Source organism: Numenius arquata, chromosome 1 (genome assembly GCF_964106895.1).
Source record: "Numenius arquata chromosome 1, bNumArq3.hap1.1, whole genome shotgun sequence".
Taxonomy (NCBI): domain Eukaryota; kingdom Metazoa; phylum Chordata; class Aves; order Charadriiformes; family Scolopacidae; genus Numenius; species Numenius arquata.
The window spans coordinates 46,404,095-46,426,749 of NC_133576.1; the positions used below are offsets into that span (position 1 = coordinate 46,404,095).

At 42.4% G+C, this 22,655-nt stretch overlaps 1 protein-coding gene across 1 annotated transcript in view; it reads right to left on the bottom strand.

The window, feature by feature from the left end:
• Positions 1-22,655, bottom strand: part of LOC141471894 (amine oxidase [flavin-containing] A-like) — a 39,661-nt gene that overhangs the window by 5,754 nt on the left and 11,252 nt on the right. Inside the window, exons 2-10 of the mRNA XM_074158629.1 lie at positions 21,775-21,869; positions 18,951-19,088; positions 11,661-11,765; positions 10,306-10,397; positions 7,156-7,297; positions 5,179-5,328; positions 3,710-3,869; positions 2,373-2,469; positions 736-789 (exon numbers count right to left, since the gene is read on the bottom strand). Of these exons, the coding sequence (XP_074014730.1) occupies positions 736-789; positions 2,373-2,469; positions 3,710-3,869; positions 5,179-5,328; positions 7,156-7,297; positions 10,306-10,397; positions 11,661-11,765; positions 18,951-19,088; positions 21,775-21,869 (1,033 nt within the window). The remainder of the gene's footprint in view (positions 1-735; positions 790-2,372; positions 2,470-3,709; positions 3,870-5,178; positions 5,329-7,155; positions 7,298-10,305; positions 10,398-11,660; positions 11,766-18,950; positions 19,089-21,774; positions 21,870-22,655) is intronic.

Sequence of the window (22,655 nt, forward strand, 5' to 3'; positions counted from 1 at the left end):
ATGTGACATCCAAAATGGACCCAAGGAATGGGAACAGTAGGTTGATTTTGGCAGTGACCTCTAAAAAAATAAATCTTTGTACAGTTATTTAAGGATGCAGAACCAATTCATTCTCACGTTCACTGGTGTAAGACCAGAAGAGAAGCAATATAAATCAATGAAATCCCTACAGATTTACTATAGCTAAGAACAAAATATAAGCTGGAGAATACTACTTACATTCCTAAGCAGAACTCCTCTTTCTCTTGCATGTGTACCAAAATTTTATTTAGAAAGCACTGTTTGCTTATTTCACAGACTAATGGAGAAACCATACTGTTGTAAACATGGAGGTTTAAAAATTTTATCACTCAGTCTTCATGTGAAGGACACCCAAAACTAGGCATGTCAGTACTCCCTATATCCCTGGGGTGAAGCATCATTCACTGGGGATGCAGTCAGGAAATGTCTTCGGAAAAAATCTCAGTTCATGCAGAGATACAGAGCTGGTAAATCATAACATGGAAGAGTGGGCAGGACTTCAAAACTAGGAAATATCCATAACTGGATGGATATTAGCATTAGTGTCTTGGCCTGTTTTTGCCAAAAGCTCAATTTTTGCCCCAATTTCCAGTATTGGTAGTTGCACTGATCATGTGCATATGTGCATATGCACACAGGTATTCACACACATTCCTGTGGGGAAGCATCCCAGAGAACCGACTTCTGAAATATTTACAGTTTCTGAACTCCTACCTCTCTTCCTTACTGAGATGTGCCAGTTTAACAGCCTTTCTGGTAAGGATGAAACTGAAAAGAAAAATATGGCATATAAATATTATGCAGTGTCAGCACCCCAGCTGATTCGCAAGCTCTTGCTTGAAATTACTCTAAAAAAAAAAAAAAAAAAAAAAAGAGACAAGCAAAGCACTTTACCGGTACGTAATGGGCTTGACACTTTATCATCATACCTCATCACTTAATAATTACAAGTCACACGGGTGAGAAGGCCTGTGCAGGGCACCCTGTGGAGTTAATTGAAAGGGAGAGCATGCGTTCCCAGGGGGCAGGCGCAGAGGACTGCCTGGCAGCTAACAGATGAGAAAGTTGCAGATTGCAAGTGTGTTTTCAAAGCTGCCAGCACTGGCCTCATTCTGCTCCGTGGGAATGAACACTCCATCCCCACTGATTCAGGAGAGCAGAGTTACACCCAAAGTGGGCAGAGAGACAACAGCGTCCAGCAAACTAGCCTGCACTGCCTATCCTTTTATACCGAAGTCTTATCCGAAAGGACCGAGACCTTGAGTTTTCTTGAGCTTTTCAAGTCTTGCAGACAGCTGGCCATACCACTGTCTGTATCTTTTGGTGTTAATAACTGATGGGAGCCTGCTGCTCTGACAAGCACTGCACGGTGTCATGGATCAGTCCTGTAAGGACTGGGATTAATATTCATGCAGCTTGAAGGAAATAGATTTGGTGATTAGGTCATCTGACCTTAGTGGAGATACGCAGGGCATGAAGTATATTCCTGCAGTCTTTTAGAAAGTTGCAGAAATCCACAAGGAGAAAGCAGGAAACTGTTTGCCATATGGGGTTTGGAGGCAGCTTATTGCTCTCTGGTCATAGAAGTTTTTAAGCCTTGAACATGCCCATAAACACGTACAGTTCAGCTGAAGTGGCAAGCTTTTCCTTGCCAGATACTTAAGGAACAGTTGCCTGACATTTATATTGGCCTTTTTTGGCAGTCTCACCTCGATTACAGTGGAAACATTTGTAGATATTGTAGATATTCACTTAACCTATTTTAAAAGCCAGTCAATGCTGTTACATATTTTCCCATCTGTGCAAACTACAGCTTTTTTACTTGGCAGTTTCTTCAGAAGCCTGATTTCTTCACTGCACAGCTGCTGCCCCGCTCAACCACCAGCTGATGCTCGTTGGGCTGCCTCAGCTCAATGGGAACACGAGGGAAATGAGGATTTCTTGGACAACTGGATTTTCACTTTGGCCCAGGTGCTAAATACAAGGCCGAACATAAGCCAAACAAAGGCTCACAAAGCTAGGCAAGAAAGGGATTTATTTCTAAATCTACTCCGCAGCAAGAAAAAAAATACATTAACTGAATGCTTAAAATAAACTACAGCTGAATTCAGCAACTCCTTCCCGACCATCTCCTTTTTGTATCAAGCTATTTGTAGCAGAAGCTTCACCTAAAAGCTTATACAGACTAGAGAGGCACAAGAGGCTTGCCAGAAGTACTCTCCTCTATCTGTAAAGACTCTGGGAGTGGGTACCCATGATGTAACCTGGCCATTTCCCCTCTTCCTCCTCCTCCCACTCCTTCATACAAAAAGAAATACTTGTCTTGTAAATACGGGCTAGAAGCTCCTAACCCCATAATGGCAGGGAAAGATCCATCAGGTTTCGTGTCATCTATGGTTATTCCAATTGGAGACTCTTCATCCTCAATGACAAGGGAACCGCAATAACCTAAGAGGGGAAGAGAAACCAAAATGATTGTCAGAGAAACTTGTTGATGATTGTTGTTTCTGATAGTAATGAGCAAGGAAAATTAGCCATAAAAGGAATTGTACAATAATACCTACATGTCTGAAGTGTTTTTGTAACAGTGCTTCTCTTTGCTTCCTTCTGACTCTGGGAAATTTTGTACACAGACTTATAAAAGTCACATTTAAATTCCATTATTACTTAGCAAGGAATTTCTGTGGATTGTTGCAAGTCCCTTTGGCTTTCTATATTGGGGGCAATAAACATTAAAAATAAACAGATCTAGCAAGTTCATTCCATGAATAACTTTGGCCAAAACTACAACAGCAGCAACAAAACCCAGTGTAATTACATCTGGTCACTGATTTTGCTGAAAATAAGACTGTCAGGAATGGTGTCCCATAACTGTAATGCAGCAGAAACACGGGCCGTCTAATCTAGTATCACATCAGTACGTGTTTCAGATGAACACACAAAAAACTCCATATAGATAACAATGTATAAACCTGCCTACGTTTCTTTCTAATCCCAATGGCCAGTTTTTGCCCTGAAACATGCAAAATTATATTCTTAACAGTGAAAAGGTTTCTCGCCCAGTGAAACTCTCAGTATCATTACCTAGGATGTGGAAACTAATCTGGTCATACAAATAGGTCAGGAAATGGTACCAGTTAAAGCTGAGAAACACACGATGTTGCAGTACATGGAAAAAATATCTTGAGTTAAACAAAAAGCTAACCTACTTTTTCCAGTCCTCTGAGATATCAAGTCTGTAGAACAGAGGATTAAGAACAAGGAAAGGTCTTGCTTACACCTTAAGCTCTCCTTGCCATGAGCTGTAAATTCTCTCTAGCTGCCCTAACTCTGTCCCTGGCAGAGAGAAGCACGGACTTACTGCTCCAGGGTCACTGCTTCTGTGCATTGCAGGTTTCAACAATGCATCCTGGCGAAACCTTGCTTGTTCTCTCAGTTGTCCCTCCTCACTAGCAACAAGGAGATTTGGGTTCCAATTTGGGTCTGAACTCATGTCGGGAAAAGGTGTGCACTCAGGCTTGGAGGAAGAGCTCTCCTTTCTAAGGAGCTTTACCTTTCACTTCTCTGTGTGTCTGCTTTGGGGGGTTTGCACATTTAACCCCCTTTTAGATTTATTCCCTGACAGACAGCAGAGCTTCAAAACGAGTGTAGCACAGGGTTCCCCAAATCCTTCACTTTCCCCACATACCCTTCCTCTCCCAGAAGGCTTCCCTGTAGTACATCATGCATTTTATGACACACCCCATAGGCAAACGCTGAATTAACTGGTTTCTCTTTGGCGGCAGTTCCGGTTTGTAATGAATCTTTGTTGTCAGGATTGGAGGGATAGCACTGATCACGTACTTGCCCTGAAACATAAAACATAGTCAGTACAGACAAGGCAGCGCCTCTCACTGAGCTTGGCCCACAGAACACCTTTCAAAGACGCTCTTATCAGTCCTTAACAACTTTCCTGCACCTGACTTTGCTGCTTGGCTTTCCCACACAGATATTTCTAGGTGACCCAAATAAGTCTGCCATTTCAGAAAAAGGAACTGGGGAAAACATGTTGTTTTGTGGTTAGATGATTCTTGACAGCTTTCTGGACACTACAGGACCAGAGGTGAAACTTGGCTGGAGACAGGTGGGGAATGGGACAAGACAGATCTTGTGGTGTAGGTAAAAGTGCATTTCACCATCCCCAGGAAAAATGTGACCCACATTTGCTGAAATTATAAGCTGTTAAAAAAAAAAAAAAAAAAAAAGATAAATCGCTTTTGTGCATGTTCACAGGATACTACTTCAGCAAAAGGAACACTGATAGTGATTTCAGCTTTCCTGAACATGCGCCATCCCTCTCACAGGTCCTGTGTCTGACTGGAGCAATGAAGGACACTGCTTCGAGGCTCAGGGTGACACTATCACATTAGACACTGCTGCTCTCAGGCGCTCTGATGCTGGTGGGGCTGCTCAGTGCAGGAAGCCTGTCTCCTCCAACCTGGCTGCCACTCTGCCAGCATGGAGAGAGAAGCCTATGCTTTAATTCCGGGGTTTAAAAATCCCTGGGGGAGGGAGAGAGTTCCTACTCCAGGACATCCTTAGACATGCTTCTCTGCCAAACAGCCTCTTCCCTTTTTCTTCCAAACACTGCCACCAGTGAGACGGGGATCTTGCAGACTGTGATGGTCCTGCACAAACCCCCGTGGCAAGCTGGACTCCGCATGCAGAAGGGAGCTGCCACCCTGTGGGTGCCATTGAGGGTAATCATGTACTGATGGAGCATTTCACAGCACCACTGCACAAAAGCAAAATCTTACTAAAGGCATTTGAAACGTCTTTTTGTTGTTGTTGTTCTGCAAACCACAAATTTAGATATGAACAGGAATGTTATTTTTCCTTTCTTTGAAATGGTCCCAATGCAGAACTAAAATGTAAAAATACATAATCACAGAAAAAGTTAAGGCAGAAAAGGCAGAGTAATGGCAGAAACTAACTAGCAGAACACCAAGAGGAGACCCAGTCATAAATAAAACTGTAAAGCAGGTTTTACAGAGTGTCAGCGTAGTCTGAGAAATAGACACACACAAATGGATACTTCCTGATTAGATCTGGCTAAGAGCTACAGCAGATGTATTCCTCCACTAAATGCATACTCTACTTTCATTCTGATCAAATTACCTCATATATCTCATGGTTTAGAGTCTCCACAATGACATTATCACCTGTCTGATCAATACGGACCACAGGTCTCTCCAGTTTAACTCTGCCTTTGAGGCGTTCCATTAGTTTCTCCGATATCTGACCAGAACCCCCTTTAAACTTCCTCTCCTAAAATACAAACAGAAAACAAACACAAACAAAAGATCACCAGCATTAATCAAAATGACATTGAATATGACTTTTGCTCATAATCAAGAAACTCCAGGCCAAATCTGCACGTCCTAAGGGTGCATAAAGAGGTCCAGACTTTCAGAAGAGTGAAGGCACAAACCCGAGCCTCAGTGGGGATTGCTGCCTAAACCACTTTTGCAATGGCTTCCTCAATTAGCTGGCTTAAAGATTCTTGAAGACTAGAGAACAAACACGTATAATGCAGGTATTCTAGCTAGTATAAGCATATCACTTCATTAAAAAGAGGTTTTGACTATTTTACCCATCATTTTGCTACCAAAACCCTCATGTGTGACAAAGACAGCAACTTCCAGTTGCTGGAAAGCCTGCACCTGCCCAGAAGCAAGACAGATCTGTAACTGGGTCTGGCCTCGAGTGCAGCAGGCAATGAGCTTTATCTTTCCCTGGGAAGACACAAAGACATTGCTGTCTGGAAAAAAGCACAATCTGTGACATATATTTCCTTGTGATGTCTGTGCAGAGGCTCAGGAGAAGCAGTAACCCTCTTTTATCTACCAGCCACCAGCATTGTATCAAACAGCTCACTTTTACATATAAGGTGCTGGTACTGGCAAGGAGGAAAGGATCCACAAAGTCTTGTGCTGAAAGACTGAAATGGCTGTCTGAAGACAACTTATCATGGCCGTTAAGTCAGAAACCCTTAGCGGTTTTTGCTCAACTGATTTTGATCAGGGTGAGGGGAGAGGGAAGGATGGTAGAAACCAAGACACCTTACCTTATCCAAGCATAAAGAAAAGGATGTGCTCTTCCCATACTAGCTTTCCCCTGTCTGCATGTCTTGTTTAGCTATGAGTATCTTGGGATTAATTTTAATTCTTGCTGCAATGTCTAGCAGTTGCAGACAGCAAATGCAGCTGAGGAGCTCCTGAGGAGGAAGGCACTTAGGTCTTGCTCCTACCTCTGAGGAGCATTAGTTCTACTCACATCTTTCTTGACACACTGTTGTCTATTCTTACCCCAATGGACAGATGTTGATGGAGACTTTGCATCTCTCCAGGCAACTTCTCTTAATGTCTCCCTATCCCAGCACACTTGGAAGGGTGTGGTACTGTCTCCACTTTTGCTGTTGGTAGCTTAAGTCTGAAATGCTGCGTGTGCTTTCTGAGGCCACATTAATTGAGGTAAGAGGCTAGTAAAGGCTGCTGACATATCACATCCAAATTACTTTGACAACCCTCTCTTCCCATTTCTGAAACCATCCAGAACAATCACATGAAACTGTGATGTTCTGCAGGCACCCAGGCACCCGCCACGACCAAGGCAAGAAACAGTCTGAAGTAGCTCATAGAACATGCTGCCATGTGAGATGTGCCAAGAAGGAAGGGCCTTTTGGAATCTACTTCCAACTCTTGCCATTAGAGACTTCAACACCAAAAAAAAAAAAAAAAAAAGTACACTTGCTTTGAACTTTTGAAAACATTCAAATGTGCTAAGTAACCCACAGAAAACAAATTGGCAAAAAAGCAACAAAACAGCAACAGAAGGACTGTGCTGAAGCGAATGCAGGAAAACACAATTGATTAAATTGTCCCAATTTATCCCAAAGCCTAGCTAGTAAAATTCCTCATTGTACAGAGTTAGCCGAGGGGGCTGTTCCATCCCATGAGAACACAGTTGTCTCCGGTGCCACATGAACTTGGTGTTTTGTCCTCTTTTCATTAATTGCAGGGCTTTGACAGGTACAACACTCCACTTGCTCTTTATGGTTTCAAGAGAGGAGGAAGAATATGAGACATTTTGTACCTGGCCCCCATTGGTGATAGAGAAAATCCTGGCTGTGCCCCCACACTGCCTCACGTACCACAGGAACCAGAGAGCGGAGACCTCATGAGGCTCAGACGTGACGTTGACGTTCACAAAGAAGGTGGCAAATTGTTTAGCAGCTCTGCATGAGAGACAGGAGCAGAAACAGGCAGTAAGTAAATGTGACTTCCTGACTGCTTTCATTGTTATTTTCTTTGTTATTCTCGATAAGGGCTGCTTTCCCAAAGTCAGAAAAGCCAAGATGATTTATATCTGTCTCATTTTTCAGCCTGTAGCGAGACTGTTTCAATGGGTTTATATCAGCACCTCCCTCCAAAAGCATTTACCGATTCAGTTTGAAATCCCACTGATTTCACCTTAGCTATTTCTTTAAATAGCTTCCCAACTGCTATTTCTTTCATCATAACAAATATTTTTCTCAACAGGAGAATGCATTTGGTAACCAGTTAGTGAAACTCTCCTGCATTTCTCCTCCTTGGGGAGTTCATCAGGCACATCATTTCCACGGTCTGATGGGTCTCGAGGGACTCAACTAGCCATGCGGCCGAGACATTCCCTGTCTCCCATGCAGCACTGCTGCCCAGACCTCTTGTGAAACCAAGAATCAGACATAGTAAATAACCCAGAGGAACCAAATTGGCAATCATTGCCATAAATATAAGGAGAGGGTCAGCTGTCTACCACAGTAAGTGCTCTGAATATAGACAGAGTTACAACAGCAGGAAAAAGAGGACCTGGCTGTTCACATTTCCTTCGTTTGTGGCTACAGAGCGCTAAGAGAATTGAGATCATTTTGCAAAGAAGGTGAAAGGTCTTTGACTTGGATGAAGTTTCATCAAACAACATGAATTTATAATCATCTGCTAAAGGAAGGAACTTTGCAAGTTATCTAGGCTAAAATATGTAACTTATAAACTTTTATAACCTCATTTCCCTGAGTGTGAAGTCCAGTCACCTCTATTTCATTAGCCAGGTTATGAAAACATCCTGCATGCAAGAACACTTTGCCACAATCCTGAAAGCACCAATACATTTAACAGTTGTAACAGGTTCAGACGTGAGAAATGTGAAAAGAGTCTCCAGGATCAGTAGATGCTGATCTGTGACACATGACAAACAAATCTTCTTTTATAATCTTGACCTGAGTCACACAGAAAATGCTGCAGAAGAGGTTTTCTGTTTAGGGAACTACGGTTTTTAACTACGGTTTTTAACTATGTGTAGAAAAATCAGGCTTGGCTTGAAGATTGAAAATGGCTTTTTACTGAGTTTTTGAATGTGTTTCAGCTGAGCACATCCATTAAAACTGGAATGCCACAAAACCATTGGCAATAGAGGCAGTCTTGCAGAGAAGCATGTTACAGGAGACTTCACTATAAAACCAGTTCTGTTTATACTCCACCAGCTCCCTGACTAAGACGAACAGTAAAAACTGGAAGAGGAAGATCCAGTGCACTTGCAACAGAAAGGGTAGTTCAAAATGACAGAGTTTGCAGGCAAATGGCTCATAAAACCAATTGTAAAGAAAATTACAATGCCACAGAGAGCAAAAGAAAGTCCAAACGGCTGTACCTTGTATCACATGGAGCGGGAGCAAGATTTAAGCCAGCAAAATAAATTTCAAATGGAAAGTTTTGGTCAGGAAGCTGCAGGCACAGTGCTAAACCACAGTCAGAAGGAAAGGGCAAACAGAGCACAGCTGCACAAATGAAAGACACTGAATACAGGGGAGGATAACATTACAGAATAGCACAAGGGCTGGCAGAGCAAGCGGGGACACAAGCGCTCATATAAGCATACTTCTCTTTGCCTTACAAAGAGACTTAATTGAAAAAGGAAAAGCAGAAAAGAGTATTTCCAGTTGTCTTCACTTCATATTGAACATTGTTCCTTTTTTTATTCGTACAGTGTGGTCCCTCATAGACGTATAAAACACACTGGCTATTTTCTAGGTGATACACCACTCTTCCTACCAGATAGGGCTGATGCTCTCTTGGACCAGCTGCTCACAAATGATGAAGACCTGTTATATGATGCAAAGGTAAAGGGCAGCCTTGGCTGCAGTGGTCATCACACTGTGGAGTATAAAATCCTAAGATGAGTAAGAAAAACAGCAGAATTGCAACCCTGGACTTTGGAAGGGCAGATTTTATCCTCCTCAAGGATCTACTTGGCAGCATCTCATGGGAAAGTACCCTGAAGGGCAAAGAGGCCCAGGAGAGCTGGCTGGCATTCAAGGACGGCTTCCCGTGAGCAGAGGGAGGGTGCACTTCAATGGGCAGAACTGAGCAAGAGCAGCAACAGGCTTGATGGGACGAACACGGAGCTCCCAACCAGGCACAAACCAGCCAGGGAGGTGAAAGGCAACAAGAAAGGTTGCCTCCACTGCCTTGTGTCCCTCCAAGGGTTTTGGAGGCCTAGTGGGCACTACTGCTGAAACAAGGAGCAGCATTTGAACTTCTCCAGAGTTCTCAGAGCTAACAGCTGCTCACTGCCCCCCCCCTTCAGGTCTCATGCTGCCCCATCCATAGAGTGATCACCGGAAAACAGCTGCCCTCTGGTACTGTGTGCTGCTCTCCAGTGTGCCAGTGGAACCTGCCTGCTCCATGGTACACATGACACAGCTCATGCCATAAAAGCAGACACATATGATGACTGCGCAGGAGAGGACACAGCCAAGAGTCAGAGGACATCACTCCTCAGCTCCTAGCCTGCCATGGGGCTGGGGAAGCCCCCTCACCTCCTCCTGCCTCCATTTCTATGCCTGTGCCTGCAATGGCCTTTATTCACACCTACAAAGCAGAGTTTTATTTACATGTTGCTTTTCCTAAAGGCACATGCTCTCCAACTAAGTGAAATGAAAGCACGGTGGGACCCTGTGCTCATGGGCCTGCTGAGGCATACCCAAGGTTTCCTCAGCACCACCTGCCAGCCAACCCAAGCTCTGTGTACCACCTTATCCTCTACAGCCTCTCACCCATCGCCTGACAACAGCTCATCACAAAGACCAGCCTCATCTCAAACGCCTCCAGCTCTCTCACCGCCTGTAGCCCAGCTGTACCCCAGAATTTGCCAGTGAGCCACTATCATTCTGCAGCTGGATTTCAAAGTGAATAAAAAGTTATGTACTTGGTCCAGCAAATCTTATTTATCAGCTCTTTCATGGTCATTTTGTCCCATTCTTCAGCATGCGGAGCGTCCCATGGTGCTTCAAGAGGAATCTGAGGACAAAGGCAAAATATTAAAGAAATTATTCAGCACTATGTCATTGCCTGGTCATAGCTAGTAAGTAGCACAGAGTTGATTGATATGTTGTCCAGGAGTTGCTTTTGTCCCCTGCACATGGCTTTAAATTTGGAATAAATTCACTAAATTGAAAAGTTTTCATTCACACCTTGGGCATGAATTGTACCATGATCACCAAATATGGATTTGTCTGACTAGTGAACTATATCCATATGCAGGGACTCATCTGGCCTTTAGCCATCCAGAAGTGAGGTGTCTGTTTAAATTTAGTTGTCTTTGTGTCTTTTAACAGCTGAAGGAAAGATTCTTTCTCCAGTCAAGGATTCAGTCAGTTACAGATAGGTATCTGCAGGCCTCTATGTCTCTCTGTTAACTACAGAGAGAGCAAAAATGTTTAGATATTATTAAATTATTTTAAACAGTTAAATTCTTAATAATAATGCATTGTGAGTACCATGACATGTGAGGACATTATCGTATATTCGAATCTTTAAAAAATATATACTAATTTACAAAAAAAATGTGTAGTATCATGCAAAAATTTGATTCTGCAAAACCACATAAACCCAATGAACTTTGTAGGAATACAGTTAGTTATGCTTGAAGTTTACTGTAAGGTAGAGCTCCTGGTTTGTAGCCGTTTTACAAGGCAACTGATAAATATTTGAAAGACACCATGATGCTCCAGAGGCTACTTTTTGTCACACAGGAAGATCTGCAGTTATACTGCTTGAATTTTGAAGGCATTTACAGCTTAAGAATTTTAGAAATAAAATCCTAAAAATAAAATTACTATGAAGGCAAACAGGAGCTCTGTTTAGACAGCTATAAAAAAGAATCATCCTTACTCAAAAACACTGTCACAGGGGAAGGGGAAAAACCCTTCTCGTGGAATGTTTTTCTCTGGTATGAGAAAGTACATACATTGAGGTTCAACCTCATTTTTTTCAGATATCTTAGACACCTCCAGATCTTTTGTATCCTATCACAGAATGATAGAACAATTTGGGTTGGAAGGGACCTTTAAAGGTCACCTAGTCCAACCGCCTCTCAGTGAGGAAACCCCATTATTCCTGATAGTTCCTGGGCAACATAGATATCTTTCCTGATGGACGTTTCTTTTTTCTTATATTAAAGTTGCAATAAAAAAAGCCTGCCAAAACAAAACCAAAACGAAACCAGATTTACTCATGGTGACACAAGCATCGTAGGAAACAGATGCAATTTACACAGTCTACCTCTTTTCCCATCTTGTCCATGGTCCTCCAGAAGTTATTGTAATCCAGATAAACCAAGGGATTCCATGTTGAAGGGGAAATACCTGTGAAATAGCGTGACTTTCCCTGAAATACACATAAGAATACAAGAAACTGAAACACAACAGAGCATATCTTCATTAATCAAGAAGAAAATATTCTCAGAGTCATTACATGGTTGATCTTTTGCCCCAAAAGACCTATTATTTTTCCTGACATTAAAATGGACAATAACACTTTTTTTTTTTTTTTTTTTATTCGGAGGGGATAAGGAGGAGTACATATGTTCTGAGCAGGCTGTAAAATTCTAGGCTAAGGATACTGAAGCAATGGCCAAGGATGTAATATTTGTTGTTCCTAAGCATTCTTTACTATTACATATGAATGAATCTAATATTTGCCTGCCTGCTGCTAAAATTGCATGCATTTTAAACTTTTAAACTATCTAAGCACCTGTATGGTACACCTCACTAATAAAAAGCAAATGTACCTCTTTATTATGTCAAGAACCTTGGGAGAAACCTAGCCTAAAAAAAAAATTGCCAAAAAGAAAGTTTCTGGCTGCAGGAAGAAAAAAATTGATATAAAAATGGTATCAGTACTTACAATGTGTATGACACATAGCTGCAACAGGAATACAGACTGTTTCAGATAATCCTGTGATATAATGATAAGCGAAATGATCTAACACAGCTGCTTCTTTGTGATAACTTTAATCTCAAAGAGGACTGGATGAGCAGGCAACATTTTCTCTTATTAAATTGCTTTGAACCTTCCCCCATGTAAGTCAACAGCAAAGTTCTCATCAGACTTCTTAAATGTTTGCTCTTCCAGGTGTGTTAAAAGTTTGCATGAGGTCATGTGGCGGGAGGGAGCGAACATGCTAGAACACAACAGGTTTGAGCTGTAATGCTCAGCTGTGTGCAATACATTTTTCAGTGCAATGTATATCCTGCCAGCCCATCACACCTGGCAGGTGGGAGTCACAGGGCAAGCGAGAGGCTGCAGTGCTGCAAATGCATGAAGTGGTGGCCCAGGGACAGGGGGACACAAAGCAGGAGCCAGATGTCCCTTCCCCACACTCAGCAAGAGAGAATTTCTTGGTCTTTCTCATGTAACTGTGTGCATGTGTGTAAATACATACAGATTTCTGATATTCTTCAGAACATTTTTCTTCAAAGACCATAGCAAAAATGAAAGGTGCAAGATGAAACTTCAGAGATCATAGTGAGCTTTCAGATTTGGAAAAAACGATAAAAAACCCAAACTCCCACATTTTGGTAAACTTTTGTCATCCCCAGGGCAGGTACAATAGAGGAGGTGAGTACATGGGTAGGAGACAGAAGTCTTCCTGTGACCAAGACTGCTTGGTCCCTCTCTCCCCAGAGGATGGCTGCAGTGGTGCCCCAGCTCCAGTAGCCTCCTGGGCCCACAGCCCACTGTGTTCTACCTCCTTCCCGTCATCAGTGAGGGAAGCAGCAAAAATGCTTCCCTGTTTAGTCTAGACAGAGTAATCTCTGCTCTGGGTCAAGCAAAGCACAAGCTTGAACATTTACTTCAGATTGAGTTCCGAGTGCTTAGATGTTAGGGTTTTTTCAAAAATTTCCAACGAATGTTGAGTTTTAAAGTCACCAGGATGACTCTGGAGGTGGTTGGTCACCTCTGGACTTCTGGGTATGTAATCTTAATCTTGTGTACCACATTTTTTTTTTTTTCTCTCTTTTATCTCCATTTCATTCTGTTTTAGAGAGTTACATTGCAGGAAGGTGGGGTGGGGATGTTGCTCCAGCCTTCTCCAGGTGCACGTGTGAATGCAAAACACAATTCTGCCATGGCAAGAGCAGACAAAATGCTCCTATGAACTATTGGCAAGGGAATCCTCTGCATGACACTGCCTCTTCCTTTTCCTCGAGCATGATTTCTCATGGCCAGTTTGGAGCACTGTGTCAAAAGAGGCCAAAACCCACATGCAAAGTGATATACTGCATGCTAGAGCTTTCACTGCCATAAACTGATGCTGTATCTAACAAGGAAATCCTGATACAAAGCAGTAATAAATTGCTAATAATTTTCTTATTATTACACAACATTTTGTTTTTCAAAAAGATCATAAAATACTGCTCCTTCAAAGTTCATTTACTGCTAGAGTTTTTATTCTGGTCAGGAACGCAGGTGCCATCAATGTATCTTGTTTGACATGCTTTAACACCAATAATCCTGCCCTTAAGCAGGGATGAGGTGCAATACTGTCAGGCCACCCAGTAACAGGTGAAGATAAGTTATTACTGAAGTTCTGTCATGTCAATATTCCAAGAGGACAAAGGGAAAACATAAGCCCACCGTTCAGGAGTAGCAGGGAAAACTTCCCAAAGATTTTTCCCTGTTTGATAAAAATCTTTCACACAGCTTTTCCATAAGTGATTGTGCTTGTACTGAGCGGTGTAACTTGCAAATACCTATCCTTGGCTTAACTCAAAAAAAGAAGCACTTATTTAAAACAGAAGTCAAAAAAGAACTTCTTCTAAGGCTCCTCTCTTCCTCTTGTTTTCAGCCGAACCTAATCCTTATATTGCTGAAAACAACAGCCCAAGAAAAGTCCCCCTCAGTAACTCTGTCCTGAGCTTTGCACCAAAACAGCTTTTCCAACTCCCAGTATTAACTCTACCGTGTTCAACAGCTACAGGCTCAGGAGCTCCCAAACTATCCTGTTTGCTGCAGGTGAGGCAATTTATGAAAAAAACTTGCCCACTGCCGGCCTACCTACCTACCTACCTAATATTTTCCTCCAAATTTTCCACCTCCATACTAGCTTTAAACCACCATAGTCACAATCTGCTGAGGACTGATCAAGAGGTCTTACAACCTCAGCCACTGGTATGACACATATCACATTGGTATTGATTTATCTTCTATTTGAAAAAAAGAACTATCCTTTCATTACTGATCTGAAAATATTATCCCCATATCTTTGGTCAATGTCATAGCCCAGGAAGATCAATAAGAAAATATTGGATCCTCTGAGAACTATGAAAAGCCAACTGCTAATTAACAGTCTAAAGTTCATTACTTGTTGCTCTCTTCTGCATGCAAAACCCCATGATTTCAGTAAGACTGGAGACCAAGGGCAGGAAAAGCTGGAAAAATCTGACAGTGCTAACACACCTGAAAGAGGCTGAGACTGAATTCAGAGAGCCTGAAATAGTTCACAGACACACTAACTCCTTGTGCAGGGGGGGCTGGACCTATAAGAGGTGGGAGCTGATCAGAGGAAAGCCCAACACTAACAAATTCCAGGAGAGAAATTCCCATTGCCTATCAGAGAGTGTGACCCAAGCAGCCTCAGCCACATCAGTTTTTCAACTCCATCTCCTGCACAAGTATCTCCACAGCGGGGAATAAATCTAGCCCAAATAACCTGGGGCCAGTAAGATATTCATTTGTTTTTAATATTGCCTCCCTGCTGGTCAGAGAAGCTCTGGTGGCATGTTTCACAGAGGAGCTCACTGCAAGCAGGCAAGGTCTTGAAATATTCCATTTTTAAACAAGTTTATAGTGTTCCGGGTGTATTATTTTGAGAACTACTGTTTTCTTAACTGAAAGGAAAATAACCTACTGGCTTTGTTCCCATGCTAAGACAAGGCTGCTTGACTGACCCACAGAGTTTATCTAACTTTTTTTTTTTCATTTCCTGGCGTGTCAAATGCTTTCCCGCAGACTTCAGATTTGAGTCCTGCCGCCTGCCTGGATTAGTTACCCACCACCAATCCAAAGGAAACAACATCCCCAAGCACTGTAGTTCTGTGGTTAGAAAGAAGGCAGAGATGTGTTGTCCAAGGTCTGTCTTTAACCTGCCCAGGGCCACGCTGTGACTGGTAGCCATAACCACAGGAATTAAGCCTAAACTGCCCTAACTGTGACACCACTCCAAGTTTCAATTTGTGCAAAAGAAGACGACAATTTTTCCAATCTTGAGAAAGGCAGGTCTGGCTCCTGCCTGCTGTGCTGAGGATGAGCTACACCCCAGGATTCACAGGAGGAGCATCCTTTGCACCCCAGGGCAGGTGTTGCTATTGCCCTCAGACCATGCACAGCACACACAGCGAGAGCAGCGGCTCCGTACGGTTCGAGCCCTCAGGCGTGTGAGCATCCCTACAGTGTGAGCATCCTTCCCTGCTCAGTCTCTGCAGCAGGTCTAGCCTTCCGAGCACTGCAGTGCCTTTGTTTGCCTGCTATTCCCATGTCCGAACTGCAGATTTAGGGTGATCTGCACAGACTTAGTCACAGACTGACCTGCCGCACCCTAATCTCCTAATCCTAAAACTAGATGAAGGAAAGGAAAGACTTGACAGCCAATGTGAAGCATTGCATGCAAATGCTCATCTTTTGTCAAGTGTTACCTTGCTCTGAAAATCATAATCAAACAAATAAGCAAAACCAGTCATTATTTACTAACGTTATGTATACCAGAGCTCGGTGCTGCAGCCAGAGATTGGAGGACTACAGTTATATGAGTCAGTTAATAACACACCAAGGCCCTAAAGCATTTAGGTTCTAGGGTCTTCTACTAAAGAGAAGGTGAAAACGGAGCACAGCATGACCTTAAAGGACCTCTGTAAGAATAAAAAGCTATCTGCCCCTTCTGGGAAGGGAGAACTCCAGCACATCTGCCTTCTCTCAGTCCTAAAGCATTCTTGATTAATTACGGGACAGTAGCCACAGACAAATTTGGTTGTAAAGAACGTCTGGGGCTTGTAACAAGATCTACAGCTTGAAGCTACAGATTTACAATGACGGGATACAAACAAATTCCTGGCTGATATCAAAGCAGTCCACGTTACCATGCTAACTGATGGGAAAGAAAGAACAAATAAAAAGATAAACAATAGTCACATATTTGGATTTTTCAAATAAACTGTAACTACAAAGGAAACCTGCCCACAAGAAGCAACTTGGTTTTTAAAACTTGCAGTGCATGGAATTTTTCCACACACATATGGGAAAAATTCCTTTCAGAGCAAAGAAGCTCATAAAATCCCTCCAGGGTTTTCCACTTTCCCTTAGCTGCTTCCACTTTCCCCTAAATTAATCCAAGCAGTATCCTGGAAACCTTCAGAATGACTCAAACTTAACTGATTAGTATAGCAAACAAAAATCAAAAAAAATCTCTTAATCTGAAGATGCTGTGGATTATGCTGTGGATTATATACAGTTGAATGACTGTCACAAGAAAATCTAAAACCGCATTTAGTCATTCCTCCAAACACTCTCCCTTCTCGCCTCTGAAAAAACCGCACAGCACTGCAGACTTTGGAGAAATTTCCTTGGGAATAAACATTCCTGTCTGGCCCCAGCTACACGTTCCCGAACAGCCATCAGCTGATAGAAATAGCAGATGAGATGCAAGGAGAAAAGTTTTAGTCTCACTTTTCAAACCTGAAAGGCAGCAGCTGGCCCAAGGCTGACAGCATATTAACCCAAGAAGCTGAACACATCTTTCAGATTAATATTTAATTTCTGGGGCAATGATCCTTTAATATCAAATCATCCCTTTGCTAACACATTTTCTAACATCTAGGAATGGGACCTACTGGAAGAAAACTATCACTATTATTTATTCATTGCCTAAGTCTGTCCACACTGGGAGACCTTAAAGCCCCTTTGCCGTCACCCTGGTCCAACAACTACACCTTCTTGGGGACCCTGGTTAGCTTGGCATGAACATGATGCCAAATCTAGAATTGAACTATAGCCTGTGATCCAGCTGAATAGCTGGTAAGGCCACCTTCTGCTTAGGAACATGCATCCACTTCAAAGAAAACTTAGGAAATTACATGGTCATTAGCAAGGACATGCATAATGTAATGTGGGACAAAAAAAAGATGCAGCTTCAGTGTCAAAATGGATTAAGGGTTCAAATTAATGTAACCCATGAAATACTTCTATTTAACATGCAGAAGATAAGTGCCTTTTAGGATGCTAAGGGATACATGCCTGAGCTTAAATTAAATAGAGTGGGCCAAATACTCAGCTGGTACAAATCAGCCCAGCCCACTTGCTGTAAAATTACACCAATTTTACACCAGGTGGTGTAAAATAATTTTTTTGAGTATCATGGAGAGGCTATGCAGTTATTTAAGATATGACTTTTTTATGAGCATGGCACGAATCTGCCCAACAAGGAGAGGTTACAGAACCAGATGATAAAACTTTGCAGTGTGAATGCATTGCTCTAATCTTAGGAAGAAAAAATGAGAAGATAATAAAAATGAAACCAGTTAAGGATCCATAAGATAGTGTTGCCCCTATCAAATACATCAACTCTGATGCATATAGGCTTCAAGCCTTGTTCTGCCAGAGTCTGGGAAGTACCAAAACTAAAGGATATTAAAAAAATTAAAAAGTGATGGTCTTTGGAAAGTAAAGTAGTTTGTGAGTTATGAAGATAGATGCTTGTACCTCATACCTATGGGTCTTAGGCCTCTCTTCGTCCCTCTCCCTACAGCACTCCCTCTGCACTGTTTTGGGCAGTAGGTCCTGACCAGGACCTGAGCAAAAGTTCAGTGAGCTAAAGAAATAAGACCAGGGCTCCTTTGAAGACAGATTTCATTCCAGATCACTTTAGCCACACCAGTACCTACTCAAGAGTGGCCATCTGAACACCCGCTGCCCCATGTCTCAGTCATCAAGCTTACGGTAAGCTTTGGGAGGTGCCTGTTTCTCACTGTTAGCTAGAGAGGGAATCTCAATGAGTCTCAGATTAGATGTCCAACTTCCAGACACCCATTTGTAAGTAAGATGTATCCCACACTACCGGACCGGGAGGGATCTCATGTGAATCTACTTACATAAGTGGGGCAAATACGTTATGCTACTCCCAGACTAGTCCCTTAGTACTGTTGTCTAGTATCATCATTCAGTAGTATTCAACATTATTATTATTTTTTTCTTATTTAAATTTGGCTTTTATTTCTCAACAAGTATTTTTTGAATTTCAGGCAAAAACTCTTTAGAGGATATGTTCAAAAATAATCAGGTGGCAAATGTATCCCAAATTTTTTAACTGTCAGCCCCATTTTCTGAACACTTTTCAAAAGAAAACAAGAACCATTGATCCCATTCCCAGTAAGTTAAAATAGAATAACAACACTTCAAATGGATGCTTACTGGATTACTAAAAGCGAGCTTTAAATGAAGCCTCCTTTATGACTGTCAGTAATTTTCAAAGCCCAATGATACCTCTAGGTATCTCAACATGAAAGATGCGATACTTACCCCCTTATAATGGATCATGTGGCCCTCGACATTCACTTTATAGGTCTCAATACCCAGCTCTTTTGCCAGTCGGAGAATCCGGTTTTGAGTAGGTCCCACATATGATCCACCAACATCTACATAATTAACTTTATCGTTCTGTCAAGAGAAAGAATACAGGAATCAGAAGCTGAGCAGGAAGCTCCTAAACACAAACATCTAGAAGTAGAAAGAATTATTCCATACTGCCTATCATTGAAACTATATGCACAGAAGAAAATGTGTACTGACTGACTTAAAAGTAGGCAGTATTGAGCTCTGTAATGACAGACACACAGAGATTACAGTGCCTTCACTGTGTCACGCCCGTGTGTGCCATTGGGTTTAACTCTTGTTCAAATTTCACTATAGTTTTCAGTATTGGCTTTTTAGTCTCACAAAACATATGAAGAAACATCCAACCCAATCAATGCTTTGGTTAAGTCTAACCCCACTTTTTCAGAATTCAAGTAACTTTTCTTGTCATTGGAAAAATTTCTCAAGTTGAAACCATCTCCAGCACCAAAGACTTGTTTTCCCTCTGTAGATATCTGCTTAGGCTTAATGCTGCAGATGCTGAGCACTGCACCACAGTATTCAGAGAGTAATCTCCTTTCCAGCACAGCAATCCTTGGCTCTCACCCGGTGTGCTCTGGCTAGCAGCCCCCAGCCATGCCCGCCACTGAAGGCCAGGCTGGATGGTGCTTTGAGCAATCTGGTCTAGTGGAAGGTGTCCCTGCCAATGGTAGGGGGGTGGAACTAGATGATCTTGAAGGTCCCTTCCGACCCAAACCTTTCTATGATTCTATGAGTCTACGAAGGTGCTCCACACAACTCTCAGACCAGCATCACGAGCACTTGGGAGGATGGAAGAAAGCAAAAAGTTTTATGGATGCATACTATTACAAGCGGGCTGATTTCCCAAAATAGTAACTCTTTTTAACACTGTTTATAGTGAGCATTTTAAGCTAGGCATTCGTAGTGTCACAGAAGGATGGTGTTTATGCTTCATGTTTCACGTACAATGATTTTTGCTGAAACAACACTGTTTATCTCTGGTTCCCCAGCAATGGCATCTGACATAATTTAAACCTCCTTTACTTGCAGGGTGGGAAGCAGAGGGAATGTCTGTACTACGTTACCCTGTGACACAGGTGACTCATCATTTCTTTCATTTTCTTTTTAGTGGCAATGAAGACACAGTTCACTTTTAGAAGGAGGAGTGTTATTTCAGATAGTTTTCAGTCACGTTAAAATGTACATCTGAACTCTAACGAAGTCTGGCCCTGCTCAAGTTGCTTCTTATAGGGCTCTTGCTTGCCATAGCTCTTACAGTATGCAAAGTGAGATGGGAATGAGAGGAGAAATCCTTCGACACACACAGTCTCAGATGATAGTTTCCCTCTGTAATGGTAAAGACAAAGCAGATCCTGCTGCAGACAAAGGGTGGAATTGGACTATGTGGGTGGAATTCAATTACCGTAATACAGATGTTTAACACCAATTTAGACAGCCCAGGGTATTCAAGACTTCTGTGCAAGGCTGACAGATTTGACTTACGATCCATGGAAGACCTGCAGTTGGAGGCCAGGCAAGGTATCCTAGGGCAGCTAAAATGGCACTATACACTCTGGTTAGGCACCCAAATCCCATTTGATGGCTCTCAGAGTTTCTTCCAGACCAATTTTAAAGCACCTCCTGTCAAGAGAAGCCCACTGGCATGTATTGCAATGCAACTTGTCCAAACAGAGCTCTATTACTTTACAAAAATGGTGGCAACTTGAGACACCTGACTTCTCTGGGAACTCTACTCCCTGTCTTCACCCTGGCTAATGATGTCAAACCCAGCAAAATCACAGAATGCTTGAGGTCAGAAGGGACCTCTGGAGGTCATCTGGTGCAACCCCCTCCTGCTCTAGTAAGGTCATCTAGAGCTGGTTGCCCAGGACTATGTCCAGAGAACTTCTGAATATCTCCAAGAAGGGAGATACCACAACCTCCCTGGGCAACCTGTGCCAGTGTCGGTCACCCTCACAGTAAAAAAGTGTTTCCTAATGTTCAGACGGTTTGAAAATCCCATGTTTCAGGTTTTGCACATTGTCTCTTGTTCTGCCCTGGGCACCACTGAAAAGAGCCTGCCTCCATCCTCTTTGCACCCTTCCTTCCCTCCATTCTATATACTGATGAGATCCCTCCGAGCCTTCTCTTCTTCAAGCTAAACAGTCCAAGCTCTCTCAGTCTTTCCTCATAGGAGAGATGCTCCAGTCCCTTCATCATCCAGATCATTAATGAAGATGTTGAAAAGGATCGGACCCAGTATTGACCCCTGAGGTACAACACAAGTTACTGGCCTCCAACTAGACTTCAGACTTCATCACCATCCTCTGGAGCAGGCTGTTTAGCCAGTTTTCAGTCCATCTCACCAGTCTGCTCAACCAGCCCATACTTCACCACTTTGTCTACGAGGATCTTACGGGAGACAGTGTTGAATTATTGAAGTCTAGGGAGACAATATCCACTGTTATTCCATCATCTACAAAGTCATTTCATCATAGAAAGCTATCAGGTTGGTCAAGCGTGACTTCCTCTTGGTGAATTCATGCTGACTGATGACTTTGATGTCCTTCACGTGCCTGGAGATGGTGTCCAGGATTAGTTGCTCTAACACTTTCCCAGGGACTGAGTTGAGGCTGACCTGCCTTTAATTCCCTGGGTCCTCCTTCTTGCTTTTCTTGAAGATAGGAGTCACATTTGCCACATTGTAGACCAGCACAAGTGAGAGTCCAGCATCTCATGAAGCACTTACCCTGATAGTGAACGTCCTTCCTCCAACTCTGTTCCGGGCCTCAAGAACCACCACACTGACCCCAGACTCAGACAGCAATTTGGCAGCTGACAAACCTATCAGAATAAGAGAAAGTGCTTTAAAGCAAGGGGCAGCAATCAGCCATATTAATGGTAAAAAACTGAACCAAAGCTTCAAGGTCAGAGATTTCAATACTGTTTTAAAAAATTCCTGAGAGAAGTCAGAAGCATTTCATGGTGTCTTACTACAGAAATCATGTGGCTGCTGCTTAGTTGCATGTTAAAACCATCTCCATAAGTAGCACTCATAGACTGGAGTTTCCTCCTTCAGCTTGGCATTTTAGCATTTTAAAAACAATAAAATCTCAATATTAAGGGACATGCATCTTACTCTTCATTTGTGCACTGCATAAAAAGGCAGAACCCAGCTTGTGGGTCTTGCAGAGCTAAAGTGATAGAAATAATAATATACTAAGTAGGCATGTTCCAGCGAGGTAAGCTTCCAACTACTCTCACTCATCACTTCTCCAATCTATTGTTATCTGTTGCCCTTATTCACATGCAGAAAGTCTGCTTCACTGTCAAGATTCATTTAAAGCAATGGAGTTTGACCATGGCAATCAAACAGGCTGTATGTAGCTACTTTATAAAAGGAATTATGGTCTCAGCAAAAATTATCTAATTATGGGACTTTGTGATGGAGGCACTAGAGACAACTGAAAATTCGATAGGACAGGAGTCCTCTTTGCTTTTGACAAATGCAAACTGAAATTGTAAAAAGCAATTATGAGTTTGTGAAATCAGATTATCTTATTGCCCTGCAGGCCAATTTGGCACTGAAGCATTGTTTCTTTGGAGTTGTTTCCCCTCCTTAAGTATAAG